The following is a 14,564-nucleotide window of genomic DNA, read 5'->3' as shown; positions in this document are numbered from 1 at the left end:
GGGCTGCTCGAGGCGGCGGGCGGCGAGGGCTTGGCCGCCGCCACCGCGTCCCCCGTCACCGCGCTGCTGCCGTGCACCGCGGCCACGACCGCCGCCTCCATGCTGCTGCTGCTGGTGCTGATGGTGTCCATGGACTGGGTGCGGTGGTGGTTGGCGATAAAGGGGATGCCGTTGGCGGCGGCCTCGGCGGCGGCCGCCGCCGCGGCGCCGTCCGCCACCGCCGGCGGCTGCTCCATCGCCATGAGCACCGACTTGGCTGAGTCGGCGCACTGGCTGACGGGGCTGGCCGGGCTGGCGGCCTTGGCCTCCACCGCGGTGGCGGCGGCCGCCGCCGCCGCCGCCACCCTGGCCTCCACCGCCGCCGCCGCCGCGTCCTCATCCAGCACCTCCACGCACAGCGTGAAGGGCGCCTTCTCACGGCTGTTCAGCAGGCGGCTCTCCCGCGGCGCCAGGCGCACCACGCGCAGGTTGGAGGTGCCCATGGGGAACCAGATGGCCACCCCGTTGCGGCTCGCCTTCTCGATCTCAACGTTGATCTGCTGTAGCGCGCGGCGCAGGGCCCACTGCCGGTCCTCGGCTGCGGCAGGGGGCGGCGGTGCGAGGCAGGAAGGCAGGCAGGGGTGGGCGCAGTGAGCAGGAGAATCGAGCAGGAGGGCCAGGCACCGGCCAGACCACATGCATGCAGCATTTGGCCCAGGGCTGGCACGGCTAAAGCCGTCTGCAGACCAGCCCCTGATCAGCCTGAAAGCAGCCCGGAGCAGCGGCAGCAGCGGCGGCGGTGACGACCCGGCGCGCACGTTGGAAGGCGGTGAGGCTGGACGAGGCCTGGCAGAGCGTCTCCACAAAGTCAAGGGTGGCGCCAAAGGTGGTCTGCCGCCGGCGCGGGCTATTGGGCGGGCTGAGCAGCGCCGCCGCGCCCGCAGGGTACGCGCTGCTGCCGCCATTCGCCGCCATGCTCCTGCCGCCTGCCGCTGCTGCTGCGGACGCCGCCGCCTCTGCGGCCTCCTCCCACTGCTGCACCACGCCCGGGCCGCCGCCGTCGCCCGCGGTGGCGCTGCGCATGAGCAGCGCCGACACGCCCTCCCCCTCCCCCAGCTCCTGCTGCAGGCTGCTCACGCGCTGCGCGTCCACGCGCACCGGCAGCAGCGGGCGGCCGGGACCTTCCAGCAGCGCGCCGTGCGAGGTGCGCGGCGAGCTGACGTGCTGGCGGTGCTCCCGCAGCTCCTCGTCCATCTGCGGCACGCTGTAGATCAGGCCCTCCACACCCGTGTCCATAAACACGGAGGAGTACAGGCCGCCCCCCAGCCCGTCTGGGCTCATGGGCCGGCTGTCGCCGCCGTCGCCCGGCGACAGCATCTGCTGGCTGTCCGACAGGCCGCCCCGCCGCGGCTCGGGCGACAGCACCCAGCCCGGGCGCTGCAGGTGGGTGAAGGACCCGGTGGGGCTGATGAGCAGCGGGGAGGCCTGGCTGCTGGCGCCGCCGCGCCGCTTGGCGGGGCTCATGCTCAGCGGCGGCGGCAGCCGGCTCTGCTTGAAGGGCAGCTGCCAGTGGCCCTGCAGCGCCGCCTGCTCGCAGGCATCCCGCAGCGCAGCCACATGCGCGTCCTTGGGCAGGTCTTGCGAGATGGCCAGCAGCAGCCAGTAGGTCTGCGGGCAGCAGGCAGGCGTGCAGGCATGCTGGTGTGGGTTTCGCAACTGGAGGGGGTGCAAAGCCTGGTGCAAGACCTCGTGTCAAGCCTGGCACCAGGGTGGAGTGTAAGATGCAATGTCATGTAGATTCCGCTGCGGATTGGCAGTACCGCTGCGCTGCAAAACGTGGCCGTGCAGCCGTCTCCTCCCAGCAACCGCCGCCCTGTGCGCTGCCTGCCCGCACCTTGACCGCGATGCGCAGCGACTGGGCGCACAGGTCTGTCAGCACGCGCTCCAGCGAGCTGCCGGGCCGCTGGATGCACAGCTGCGTGAGCTGGCCGAGGTAGTGCTCCACATCCCGCTCCGGCAGCGTGTACAGCCGGTTGCAGAGGTAGTCCTGCACCCCCGGTGAGTGGCTCTTGTACAGGTACCTGCATCGCGGGGCGCAGGGGCCGTGGGCGGGCATGCAGGCTGGCAGGCAGGGGAGAGAGGGGCGGGCACGGCAGCGGCGGCGGCGGCAACGCCTGGCAGGGGCGCCGGGCGGCTGGGGCGAGGCGGCGGCCCCTACGGCCCTCTCCCAAGGTGCAGGCGGCATGCAGGCTCACGTCAGAGCAATGTAGGCGTCAAACCAGGCGCTCTCAAAAAAACGAATGAGCAGGTCTGAAGAGCCCCCGCCGTCTGCTTGCGGGCTGGCAGCGGGCTCCGCGGGCTTCCTTGCGAAAGCCTTCATGCTGCCCCCGGTCGGCGCATCGTCTTCAGCAGCTCAGCTAAGGCTCGCCGCCAACAGCACAGGGGCCTAGACAAACCGGCAGAGGCGGCGGGGGTGCTGCTGCTAGATGTGTTCGACAGCAGCAAGAGCAAGCAAGCAGAAAGATGCGGCTGCAGCGGAAAGGCGCGCAGCTTTCTTGCGGCCGCCTCTCCCAATTCAGGGCAATTGGGAGCGTTTCTGTGATCCGGCAGCACTACATACACCTCTCCAGTCCTGTAGGCGCACCACACTGCTGGCCGATCGGTGATTACTTGACTGGGGGGCCAGAAGCAGAACCAATTGCGCCACCGCTGTCAAGCAAGTGACTGGAGGATCGGCAGGAAGCCTGGCAGGGATGGCGGCGCCCACAGTGCGCAAGGGAGAGAGTTACAGGCAAGCGCCATGATGCAATGTCGCTCCACCTGCCAATCAGCAGCCCCGCCAGCCCTCCCCACCAGTGGCTTGGGCCCTGCTGCGACCCACCACCGCCAACGTTGCGTTGCTGCCTTGCCGCCTCTGCCGCCGGGCGCCGCCGCCGCCTTGCACCCAACTGCCTCTCCTCTGCCCGGCCAGCACCATGCATGCGACGAGGCGGCCCGCCTCGCTGCCACCGACCGTGCAGGGAGAGCGCCAAGAAAAAGGATGTGCGGCTGATGAACATTGAGGCCGCCAAGGCGGTGGCTGACGCCATCCGCACCAGCCTGGGCCCGCGGGGCATGGACAAAATGGTGGCACAGGCCGACGGCGAGGTAATCATCACAAACGACGGCGCCACCATCCTGAACAAGATGAAGGTGGAGCAGCCGGCAGCCAAGATGCTCGTCGACCTGGCCAAGTCACAGGCAAGCCGTCTCCCTCCCTTCCCTCCCTCGTCCGGACCCCATTCCTGCACTTGCCGCCTTGGCCCCAGCGCCCCAGCAGCACCCCAGCTGCTCCACAGCGCCCCAGCCATCCCTGCACTCGCCTTGGCTGCGCGCTTCGGGCACGTGCGCGCAACCAACCGAGATCAACCGAGCCGCGGCCCGCCGCCTGCAGGACGTGGTGGCGGGCGACGGCACCACCTCTGTGACCGTGCTGTGCGGCGCGCTGCTGAAGAAGAGCCTGGAGATGCTGGAGAAGGGGGTGCACCCCACCGTCATCTCAGACGCCTTTGGCAAGGCGGCAGACAAGGCGGTGGAGGTGCGAGGCCTGGCCGGCTCCCTGCTTCGCCTGGCCTGCAGCCGGCGACAGGCAGCGAGCAAGGGCTGGCGGCCTGCATACTCCCCTCACCTTGCCCCCGTCGCCGTCCCCCACCGCACCCGTGTGTTCAGATCCTCACCGCCTCCGCCATCCCCGTCAGCATCGACGACCGCCAGCAGCTAATCAAGGCGGCCAACACCTCGCTGTCCAGCAAGATTGTGGGGCAGAACAGCGGGCTGCTGTCGCCCATGGCTGTGGACTGCCTGCTGAAGATCCTCGACCCGCAGCGACCAGACCTACTGGACTTGCAGGATGTCAAGGTGGGGGCTGGTGGCGGCGTGGTGTGGGGCTGCGCGCTGCCGCCGTGCCGGGCTGCGCTTTGCTGTGCCGCCGTGTGCAGCTGGTGATGGCTGGGTGGGTGGAGTGCTCCACCTGAGGAATAGCGGGGGGGCCAGCACCCCACATGCGCGCATTCTCCAGCGGCAGAACTGCCGGACCCGCAGAAGCCCATGCGGCCCGCCCTGCTCTGCTGCCTTGTGCTGGGCCGTGCCGTAGTGAGCTGCCAGGCGCCCGCCCTCCCTGACGCGCTGCCCCGCCTCCCGCCGCAGGTGGTCAGCAAGTCGGGCGCCACCATCGACGACAGCGAGATGGTGGAGGGGCTGGTGCTGGACCACAAAGCAGGTGGGCTGGCGGAGGGGGTCGAGGAGTTCAGAGGAGGGAAGCGCAGCATGGCAGAGCAGCGGGTTGAGGAGGGCTCGGCTGTAGTTCCATCGGGTGGCCTGAAGTGGATGCTTGGCTCATGGGCGCGCTGCCTGGCATCTGGCACCTCAGCCCACCGCCCGTGGTCACATGCCTGGCCGACCCTGCGTGCTTGCGTGCTTCGCTGCTGCCTTGCTGCAGCGCGCGGCGCGGGCGGGCCCACGCGGGTAGAGAACGCCAAGGTGGCGCTCATCCAGTTCCAGGTGGGTGCCAGGAATGGGGGCGGCGATCTTTCCGGCCACCTGCGCACCTTGCGCCCAGTGCCGTGGGGGAGCAGCAACTGGCAGGCCGCCGCCACGCATAGCTGTTGCAGGCGGTGCGACCCTGCTCTCCTGCATCTCCTTCGCTGGCTGCCCTGTCCGCTGCTGCGCCAGTTGCTGCGCCAGTTGCTGTCCTTCAACCTGGCTGTGCCTGCCACCTCCCTCACCCCGCCCTGCAAGCAGGTGTCGCCCCCCAAGACAGACATAGAGAACAATGTGATCATCAGTGACTACGCCCAGATGGACCGCATACTCAAGGTGGGCTGGGTGCCAGGGCGGCCCTTCATGTGCCAGCCCCCGGCTGCCCTCAAGCCTGGCCTCGCCTCGCCAACTGCGCCCACCGCGGTGCATGCGCTGGCGCGCGTTCGCCTTCCTGCTGCGCCAGCCCCTCTGCACCCTGTGCTGCTCTCCCTCGACCATAATCACATGACGACCTGGCACCTTGGCCTCTTGGCTGACCCGCGCGCCTGGCCTGCCCCGCCCCTTGGTATGTGTGTCTGCCGCAGGAGGAGCGCAACTACATCCTGCAGATGGTGAAGAAGATCCGGGCCAGCGGCGCCAACGTGCTGCTCATCCAGAAGTCCATCCTGCGCGACGCCGTCACCGACCTCTCCCTGCACTACCTGGTGGGTGGGGGGCGAGCTTCTGTGGTGTGAGCGTGTAGGCTCGTGTGCATCGGGGGGTGGGTGACGGTGGTCGTGATGGTTGCAGGCGCCCGCCCTTTGCTTCCTGGCGCAGCCACGTCTTGCATCCCCACCCCCATGCACGACCTCTGCCTCGTTGTGCCGCGTGTACCGCCTGGGCGTACCGCCCTCTCCTGCAGGCCAAGGCCAAGATCCTGGTGGTGAAGGATGTGGAGCGGGAGGACATTGAGTTCATCTCCAAGGCAAGCAGAGAGGCTGAGAGAGCCTGCGCTGCCTGCCTTTACACCGCGTGCCTGCTGGCCTTTTTGCGGGATGCCAAAGATATCTCCGGATCGACGGACCCTGCTGCTGTTCAAAGAGGGCGCGTACTCTCTGACCCCGTGCCCTCCCTGGGCCTCGCCCTCCTTGCCCTGCGCTGCAGACGCTGCACTGCCTGCCCATCGCACACGTGGACCACATGCGGCCGGAGAAGCTGGGCCACGCCGCGCTGGTGGAGGAGGTCGACGTGAGTGGCGGCTGCACTTTGCACTGGCTCTAATTTTTATGATCTTCCTCCCCTCTTCCTCTCCCTCTTCTTTGCCTTTCTTTTGCTGCTCCTCAGACTGCTGGCGCTGCTCCTCCTGCCGCTCTTCCGCCGCTGCATTTGCTTCATCCGCTGCCGCTGCCGCTGCTTCTCCACTTCGAGCAGCCTCGCCCACCGGGGCCTACCCCTGCCGCCTCCCGCCTTTCCACCCTGCAGCTGGGCAAGGGCGGCAAGGTGGTGAAGATCACGGGCATCGAGAACCGGGGGCGTACCGCCACCGTACTGCTGCGCGGCTCCAACAAGCTCGCGCTCGGGGAGGCCGACCGCAGCCTGCACGACGCGCTGTGCGTGGTGCGGTGCCTGGTGCAGAAGCAGTACCTCATCGCGGGCGGCGGCAGCCCCGAGATGGAGCTGTCCTACCAGCTCAGCCAGTGGGCCAAGACGCTGCTGGTGAGCGGCACGGTGCCCCTGCCTGCCCTCCTGCACAGCCCGTCCATGCAGCTGTGGCAGCGAGAACGTGCCCTGCCATGCTATGCGCTGAGGGGCCTGCTTGCTTGCTCTTCGGAGCACATGCAAGCGCAAAGAGCATGCCGTGTCCGAGCATGTCGTGCCCTATCTTGTACCGCACCTGTACCACTGCAGGGCATGGAGTCGTACTGCGTGCGCGCCTTTGCCGAGGCCCTGGAGATCATCCCCTACACCCTGGCTGAGAACGCGGGCATGCACCCCATTGAGATAGTAACAGAGCTGCGCAACCACCACGCGAGCGGACGGCGGCACCACGGTGAGCAGCGAGCAGTAGCCAAGGGGCGAGGGAGGGACACACGGGTGGGGAGGGAGAGCGAGTACTTCCGTTGTCAAACCTGCTCCATGGCACGGCCTCGTGGCGCGGTCGGGGTGCGCGCAGCGTGCCTCCCTGTCTTCTCCACCCACCATTCCTGCCTGTTCCTTATCCCTCCTCTTTCCTTGTGCCTCCCCTCCCCTGCCTGCCCGCCACCCGCAGGCATCAACGTGCGCAAGGGCACCACCAGTGACATGCTGGAGGAGAGTGTGGTGCAGCCGCTGCTGGTGACCACGTCGGCGGTCAGCCTGGCCACCGAGGCGGCGCGCCTCATCCTGAAGATAGATGACATCGTGCCCACCCGGTAGCAGCAGCTGTTCCACGCTGTGCATCGCGGCAGCCTCCACCCTCCCTTCGCACCGGCTGCTCTAATGTAACCGCCCGGACACTGTACACAGCAGCAACGTGTATTCCGCAACTGGTAAAGCAAGCAGCTGCCGAGGGCATGCTCCAGAAGTCGCTGGCCAGTGGTGGCAGAAGCATTCAACATGCCTGGCTAAACATACAGCTGGATGAGCTCATCCGACACAGCTGCCGCGGTGAGGACGCCTACAGCAATGAATGGGGAGCATGGACAGGTGCCCGCTTGTCAACCCCGGGCGGCCAGCTGCGGGAGGCTTCCGTGAGGGGTAGCATGCTGCAACCGCAATCCGCAGAGCGCAGGTGCCTGGCAGCGGGCTCGATCACCTAGATCGGTGAACAGCAAGGTGATGTACTGCAGGCAGGGCGAGGGTGGGAAGTGCACGGGGCACGGACAGGCAACTCAGCCTCGGCAGGGCAAACACAAAACCTGCCACTGAGTGCTCAGCTCACAGCCGAGCCACCCCCAGCACACACACTCCAGAGCCATCACCCGGCGCCCCGACCACACCAGGACCCCACCCTGCTGGCCGCACCTGCGGCGGCGTGTAGTCGCGTGAGGGGTTGTCAATGGCCACGCTGGCAGGCAGCAGCGGCCCAAAGTCCAGCTGCTTGCGCTCCAGCGGCAGGTCGCGCTGGTTCAGGGGGAACAGCCTGCAGCGTTGCAGGGAGGGCAGGGTTCAAGGTTCAAGAGGGCAGCGTAATTGGTGGCTGGAGCAGAGGTTGGCAGCCCATGCCAGGAGGTGGCCAGGCCCTGCCAGGGCTGCCGCATGGCTGCAGTTGCGGGTGGCCTGCACAGTGCTCCTGCTGCCACTGCCAGCATGCGCTGCCCACCTGGCAAACTTGTAGCTCTCTGCCGCCACATAGACCGGCACGTTGTGCTCCTTGGCCGCGATGGCAATCTGCGGCGGGCAGGTGGTAGGGCGGGCCATGGGGTTTCGGATGCTGTCGCCACACGAGAGGCATCCTTGACTGCAGCAGGTGCCCTGGCTCCAAGTCCCCAGGCGGCAAGCAATAGCAACTTCCAGGCCACCTGGTAGGTGCCGAGCTTGTTGATCACGCCGCCGCTCTCCACCACCGCCTCAGCGCCTACCAACACAAGGTCCACCCTGCACCACGCCGCAGGTAAGGTGCCCGGCAGGACGCCAGCGGGTGGGCAGGCGCCGAGCAGGGCACGGCGGAAGCGGTGCGGGCGCCGGGGGCAGCCTCTGGCACCACATGGGCAGGGGCCAATGCACATCGTGGCGCCGGCCCCACCACACCACAAACTGCATACACGCCCCGTGCCCGTCACGCAGCAAGCTACTAGCCTTGGCAACACACACACAAAACACACACTCCCTCTCGCTCACCGCTCCATGGCATATGCCACCGCACAGTCCAGGATGACAGTGGTTGGCACCCGCATCTCCTCCAGCACCCGCGCCATGGTCAGCCCCGTCTCGTCCGGCCGCCCCTCGGTCACTATCACGCTGAACTGCTTGCCCTGCGGGGCGGGGCACGGGGAGCGGGCGAGAGAGCAATGTGGAACGTGGTGAGTAGGGCACCACCAGGGCGGCAGAACTGGCATTGGTGGATGCAGGAAGCAGCCGAGAGGCTGCCCTCGCTGCACAGCAAGCTCCCGTGGCCCTATGGCTTAGCTACTCGAGCACGCCGCTGCAGCCGCTGGAAGCAGCGGGCTCACCGCCGCCGCCGCCTTCCGCAGGATTGCTATCGCCACACGCGAGTGGCCGTGCACCAGCACTGTGCTGCCCTTGCGCACAAAGCGCTCCCCAAGCTCCGCTATTGTGGCCCGCGCTCGCTTGGACGTCTCTGCGAGGGCATAGGCCACAAGCATGCGCAATGGTGGCAGGAAGTTGGCCAGGCGGCAGACATGCTGCACACAAGAGTTGGTGAGGCTAAGTAGCCGGAGCTGCCCCTGACACGGCCAGCTAAACCTGCGTTGCCCTGCAGCCCGGCAGCAGGCATCCAGCCGGCATCACCTGCAAAGTGCTGCCCGCGCTCTATCAGCCGCTTCTTGGCCGCCGCAAAGGTGTTTGCCTCTATTGCCGACGTGCGCGTGGTGTACCTGCCGCCACACAGCAGGCAGTGTTGGTGAGCTCGCCGCAGCCCCGAGGTTGGGAGGGCGGGCCGGGTCCAGGGCCTCTACCCTCCTGTGTCAAAACAGGCTGCACTTTGCCGAGCCAAGTTCAGCCCAGCTGGGCCCGGCTGCTCACCGTAGGAACAGCTCACAGCCGGCCTTGAGCGAGATGGCGGTGGGGTTGCAGTTCTGCAGCGAGGCTGCCGCGTCCTTCAGCTCCTTCTCCAGCCCCATCATCGTCTGGGCGCTGCTGTTCTTGATGACCGTCGTCAGCGCCTGGATGGCCGCCACCGCCACCGCCATGTCGGAGGAGCGGGCCAGGGCCTCGTGGAACTCCCGCACCACAGCATCCACCTCGGACGACCGCTGCGACATCAGCACGCCCACTGCACGGGGAGGGGAGGGAACATGAGGGAAGGCAGGAGAGTGGCGGTGGGTGGAAGAGCGGTCAGCGGAGGCGGGTGAGTGGCGGCTGGAGGGCAGTAGCGCGCCAGCAGCGGATCGTTCTGAGACTGCACCTGTATTACACCACGACTGAGGCGGCAGCATGCTGCAGACCGGTCGCTGGGCACGAGCAGCGCTCGGAAGAGCAGATGGCAGCGGCGGCAACCGTGCATGACCTGAGCTTACCCTCGGATGTTGCAGAGGTGCTGGGGCTCAGCAGGAAGGACTGAGGGCCTCCCAGCCTCATGGTGCCTCCTGCCACTCGCCGCAATCAAGCTGTATGCGCTGTGTGAGACTCTGCTGGTGTTTCGCAAACTGTCGTGCAGGCGATCGACAAGCCTGCAGCCCAAATTGGGCCCGTTTTCCGAGCATTTTCGCGCAAGAAAGTCGGGAGCAGGGCAGAACTTGCTGCTGGCGCCTCGCCAGTCCCTTTCTCTCCTGCTTCGCACGCTGCCAGCCCTCCAGCACTCTAGCACAGACTCTCAGGGGCAGGGAGTCAGCGATGCAGGTCTTCCTACGCAACTCTGGCGGCCTGCGGGCCGTCCAAGCGCAGTCTGATGACACAGTGGCCTCCGTGAGCGGCGTAGACGCTCTCCACGCGGGCGGGGGAGCCACACTGGTGCGTGGCGGCCGCTTCCAAAAGCGGCGCACCGCTACCGCCGCCCGCCTTCCGGTGCATGCTGCTGCCCTCTCCTACCTGCCCTGACAGCTTCTCCAGCCGCGCTGCCCCCAACTTGCATCCGTGCAGCGCGTGGTGTACGGCGGCCGCACGCTGGACCCACACACCACGCTGGCGGCGGCGGGCGTGCCGCCGTGCGCCACGCTCGAGCTGCTGCCGCGCCTGCGCGGCGGCGGCGGCGACGGCGGCGCCACCGGCGCCGAGTCGCGCTCCAGCTACCTAGAGATGTACAAGATCAAGCGGCCGGACAGGGTGGGTGACGCCCCTCTTGGGAGTCTCCCTGTTTCTGCAGTGCCAGCCCTTGTCCGCTCATCTCCGCCCGCTCATTCGCCTCCCTGCCTGCTCAGCCTGCCCTGCCCACTCCTCCTGCCCGCACGCCGCAGGTGGACCCCGAGGAGGAGCGGCTGGCGCGGTGGACCATGTGCCAGCTGTCGGGCATGCCGCTGCAGCCGCCCTGCTGCGCAGACGAGCTGGGGTCGCTGTTCAACAAGGATGTGGTGCTGCAGGTGGGGGGGCAGCGCTGCCGCTGATGGGTGTGTGTGTGTGTGTGTTGGTTGTTGGTGTGCGGTGCTGCTGCTGCTGAGCTTGCTATCTGTATGCAGAGCAGTGCGAGGCACGGCCAGCCCTGGTCGTCACGCGTATGGCAGCAGTTTCTGCTGTACACGTCACCGCCTGATCCCTCTGACCCTTCCCCCTTCTCCCCCGCCCGCCGCGCCCGCCCCCCCTGCTCCAGGCGCTGCTCACCAAGTCGATGCCCAAGTTCCTGGCTCACATCAGCAGCTTAAAGCACCTGGTGGAGCTGCGGCTGGGCGAGGCGGGCGCCGGCGGCGAGCCGGCGCCGGGCGACGGCACCTCAGCGGGCTCCGTGCGCTTTGCGTGCCCCATCACCGGCCAGGCCTTCAACGGCAAGACCAAGTTTGTGATCTTCCGCAAGAGTGGGCACGTGATCAGCGAGCGGGCACTCAAGGAGGTGGGTGGCGGATGCATGCGCTGACTGCACTCCTGGTTACTGCGGCCATGCAAAGCACCGACTGCCATGCTCGATTGCCTGTGGCACTCTTGACGCATGATGAGTTGCAGTCCTCTCTTGCCCTGGATTGCGCAGGTGCCGGCGGTGGTGGAGGACCTTGTGGGCGGCAAGTGGGAGGCAGCCGACCTGCTGCCGGTCAACCCCAGCGGAGATGAGCTGCAGACAATGCGGGAGAACTTGCTGCTGAAGCGGGCAGCGGAGCGAGCGGCCAAGAAAGAGAAGAAGGGCAAAGGCAAGGCAGCGCCGGTTGCCAATGGCAGCAACGCAGAGCCGGCGGCCAACGGCAGCGGCGGTGTGGGCAGCAAGCGAGCAGCGGAGGGTGGCGGCGCGGCCGCGGCGGCTCCGACCAATGGCGGTGTCGCCAAGGCTCCCAGCTGCACGGCGGCAAAGAAGTTCAAGGCAGCGGAGCTCAAGCCACAGGGCGCGGACAATGAGGTGTGGAACAGCCTCTTCACCAGCGGCCAGGCTCCCAACGGCAGAGGCAACAACGACTACATGACCCGCGGCGCTTCTCGATACGTGAATTGAATTGAGCAGTGCATGCTTTCTGCTGTACCAACACCCACCCGTTGAACCCCCCCCCGCCTGGCTGGCGCCAGCGTGCAGCTTCCATCGCCTTGGCCAGGTCCTCATCCCTCACGCCCCATCACAATTGGATCTCGCGCAGTGTTTAATTCAGGTTGTGGTTGGGGGAGGAACTGTTGGTGACGTAAGCCGCTCGAGGTTTCAGCTCGGGTGCTGCTCCTCTGCCACAAACTCGCCGAGTTTCACGCTGGAACGATGATCGGTCTTTCATGACGTCGCTGGGAGCCCTTTTCGTAGCGTGCTGGTGGCTGACCACTGCAGCACGCGGCAGCGGGGCCACCGCCCTGAGCGTGCCAGTGGAGCCGCACAGCTGCACAGTCGTGGAGTTGCCGGAGCAGCATTTGGCTGGGACGCCCCTGCACGTGGCTACCGGAGCACCACTGGGCGGCGGCGCTGGGCGTGGGCCCAGAGCTGGCTGCCGGCCCGCGGACTTCAGGTGGGAGAAGCTGCGCTGCCTCTTGATGCTTGCACACACTGAAATCATATCCTCAGAGCTTCTTGAGATTTGTATGTCCCTCAACCTTCTCTGCTCCGTTTGCCATCCACGCCGCAGAGTGAGTGGCTTGGAGGGCGCCGCCACCAGAACAAGCTGCGGGCACCTGTACGTGTTGGAACTGGACGCCGCCCTGGCTCGAGTGACAACAAGGCCGGCCGGGATGCCAGCTGGCGGCGCCTTACTCACCATTGAGAGCAGCTGCGCCGAGGCAGCGGTACTGACGCTTGCGTTCAGCAGCCGGGGCGGCATCAGCGGATGGCGCCGCAGGATGCTGCAGACTGGATTGATGGAGGCGACAAACCTGGTATCGCCCGGCAGCAACAGTTCAACAGGCGGGGACCCGGGCGCAAGCCCGCCTGGGCCTGGCCTCATTACAAACGGTAGCCGCACCGACGGCGACAAGTATACGCCCATCAAGCAGCTGCCCGTGCCTGCCGCCAATGGCACCATGATGCCTACAGCCAATGGCACCATCCCGGACAGCCCCATCCTCGGCAACGCCACAACCAACACCACCGCTAATGCCACCACCGAACGCATGGCCTGCTGCTGCCGATACGTGGCGGGAGTCCTGCCCTACTCGCCCAGCACGGTGAGTTGGGCTGGGTCCTGCATCTGTGGCCCTCTGTGGTCCTGCATCTGTGGCCCTTTACACCAGGAGGACAGGGAATGTACGCAGCTTAACGCCAACCCCGCCACCAGCCTTGCACCGCCACTACTGCTGCGTGATGCGCCAGCTCCCGCTGCACTGCTTCCCCCGTGAACAAACCCACATGCCTGGCCCCATGCCATGCAGTACTCGGCCCCCACCTGCTGCTGCGGGCGGTACAGGCTGTGCTGCGGCGGCAACAGCGTGCTGTCCCGCATCTGCGGCGACCGGAGCACGTGCGGCGTGATGCTCATTGTGGTGGCCGTTGTTTGCGTGTTTGTGATCAGCGTCTGTATCATGGGAGGCTTTTGCTGGAAGTGAGCACTCCTGCTGGGGTGGCGCTGGCTGCACAGCGGCTGGCAGCATGCAGCGAGCGCCATTCCCAGGCCCATGCATGGGGTGGTGCGAGGGTCGCGCGTGTGGCTGGGGTGGCCTGGCAACCTTTCTGTGCCGTTTGGTGGCTGCAGGCGCAGGCGGCAGAGCAGGCCCAGCAGCAATGTGGAGATGCAGGGCCCACAACCCGGGCGTCGGTCAAGGTCAGCGCTGGATGCCGAGTGTGAGGCTATCATGGCGTTGCCTCCGGACAAGCAAGACGAGCTGGCAGGTGCGCGCAGGGGCACGTGTTACTTGGCAGGAGCAGGGATTGGTGTGTGAAGCGTTGCTCGTGCTTGGCTGGCGGAGTGATGCCGCCAACAGCTGACACCACGCCTGCCTTGCGCGGCTGCCTGTGCAGTGCTGCCTGCGGCTGGGGAGGTGCTGGGAACCAGGGTAGATTGCAGCATATGCCTGGACAGTTATGAAGTGAGCGAGGCCAACTGGCGGCTGTTCCCCTGCCACCATGGAGCATGCAGCGGATGCACTGCAGATTTGGTCAAGTGAGGAGAAAGGGGTGCTGGGCTCTGCAACGGCCAGGGTGGGCCCTGGCAGGCGACCATCCTCAAATGCATGCGGGAGCGAGCCCTTGCTGGGGAGCCATTGCCAGACTGGTGGGCTACACTGGTTTGGTGCTGCCGCTCTCGATGGCTCAACTCTCGCCCTGCCCCGCGACCCCTGCTGCAGGTTTAGTCGGCGACGCGTGCCAGACCACAAGCGAATTGTTCAGTGCCCGCTGTGCCGTGAATTGTTCATTGTGCCGCACAGCGTGCTGCCTGAGGAAGTTGTGGCGCTGACCACTGCTCCCCCGCCCGCACCTCGCGCCTCCTTGGAGTCCCGCCGCAGCAGCCAGCGCAGCCAACAGCTTGCTTTGGTGGCGCCGGCTGCCGTGGCGTCGCCGTCTCCTGTGATGTCACCAGCTCCACTGGTCTAAGTTTCTGCTTATACTGAACTGCTGACAAGTAATTCTCGGACCTTAGTATCTTTCCGTTGCTCCTCCCGCCACACACCGTTGTTCCTCCCGCCACCACAGTGTGGCGACCTGGGCTTTTTGTTGTCGCTGCCCATTCTAATAATTTATTCGTGTATTTGACTTGTCTCAGATTTCACAATTCATTGTTAGTATTCACACAAGCTGCGCCCAGCAATCAACCAATGAAGGCGACCGACTAGCCCGCCTGGCGCCAGGCGGCATCCTGAGTGCAGCGTGCCCGCAGCAGCCACCCCCTCCCCACAGTTGCACAAACACACGGCGTCTTGTAAGACGACAGCGCGGGCCCTCTGGC

At 66.6% G+C, this 14,564-nt stretch overlaps 3 protein-coding genes across 3 annotated transcripts; 2 read left to right on the top strand and 1 right to left on the bottom strand.

Moving 5' to 3' along the window:
- The first annotated feature begins 2,598 nt into the window (after positions 1–2,598).
- On the top strand, positions 2,599–7,022 carry CHLNCDRAFT_34242 (hypothetical protein). The gene is made up of 14 exons (XM_005850955.1): positions 2,599–2,770; positions 3,000–3,219; positions 3,413–3,556; positions 3,688–3,876; positions 4,165–4,237; positions 4,457–4,518; positions 4,756–4,833; positions 5,082–5,201; positions 5,399–5,448; positions 5,578–5,599; positions 5,641–5,724; positions 5,959–6,192; positions 6,385–6,526; positions 6,746–7,022. Exons 1-14 carry the CDS (start codon positions 2,733–2,735, stop codon positions 6,889–6,891), a joined length of 1,602 nt encoding a protein of 533 aa, XP_005851017.1. The 5' UTR covers positions 2,599–2,732; the 3' UTR covers positions 6,892–7,022.
- Positions 7,023–7,079: 57 nt separating this feature from the next.
- CHLNCDRAFT_34239 (hypothetical protein) lies at positions 7,080–9,791 on the bottom strand (the record flags this gene model as incomplete). The annotated part of the gene is made up of 10 exons (XM_005850670.1): positions 9,654–9,791; positions 9,160–9,409; positions 8,926–9,011; positions 8,628–8,755; positions 8,296–8,429; positions 7,977–8,052; positions 7,778–7,845; positions 7,480–7,597; positions 7,271–7,298; positions 7,080–7,132 (listed from the first exon to the last, which is right to left on the bottom strand). The coding sequence occupies exons 1-10, from the start codon at positions 9,712–9,714 to the stop codon at positions 7,080–7,082; spliced, it is 1,002 nt and encodes a 333-aa protein (XP_005850732.1). The 5' UTR covers positions 9,715–9,791.
- Positions 9,792–9,969: 178 nt separating this feature from the next.
- On the top strand, positions 9,970–11,704 carry CHLNCDRAFT_140862 (hypothetical protein; the record flags this gene model as incomplete). Its single annotated transcript, XM_005850954.1, has 5 exons — positions 9,970–10,041; positions 10,216–10,398; positions 10,530–10,652; positions 10,880–11,116; positions 11,252–11,704. The coding sequence occupies 5 exons, from the start codon at positions 9,970–9,972 to the stop codon at positions 11,702–11,704; spliced, it is 1,068 nt and encodes a 355-aa protein (XP_005851016.1).
- Positions 11,705–14,564: the final 2,860 nt, after the last annotated feature.

This window comes from Chlorella variabilis (assembly GCF_000147415.1).
Source record: "Chlorella variabilis unplaced genomic scaffold CHLNCscaffold_3, whole genome shotgun sequence".
In the NCBI taxonomy this organism is placed as follows: domain Eukaryota; kingdom Viridiplantae; phylum Chlorophyta; class Trebouxiophyceae; order Chlorellales; family Chlorellaceae; genus Chlorella; species Chlorella variabilis.
This window is presented reverse-complemented; position numbering and strand designations above follow the sequence as displayed.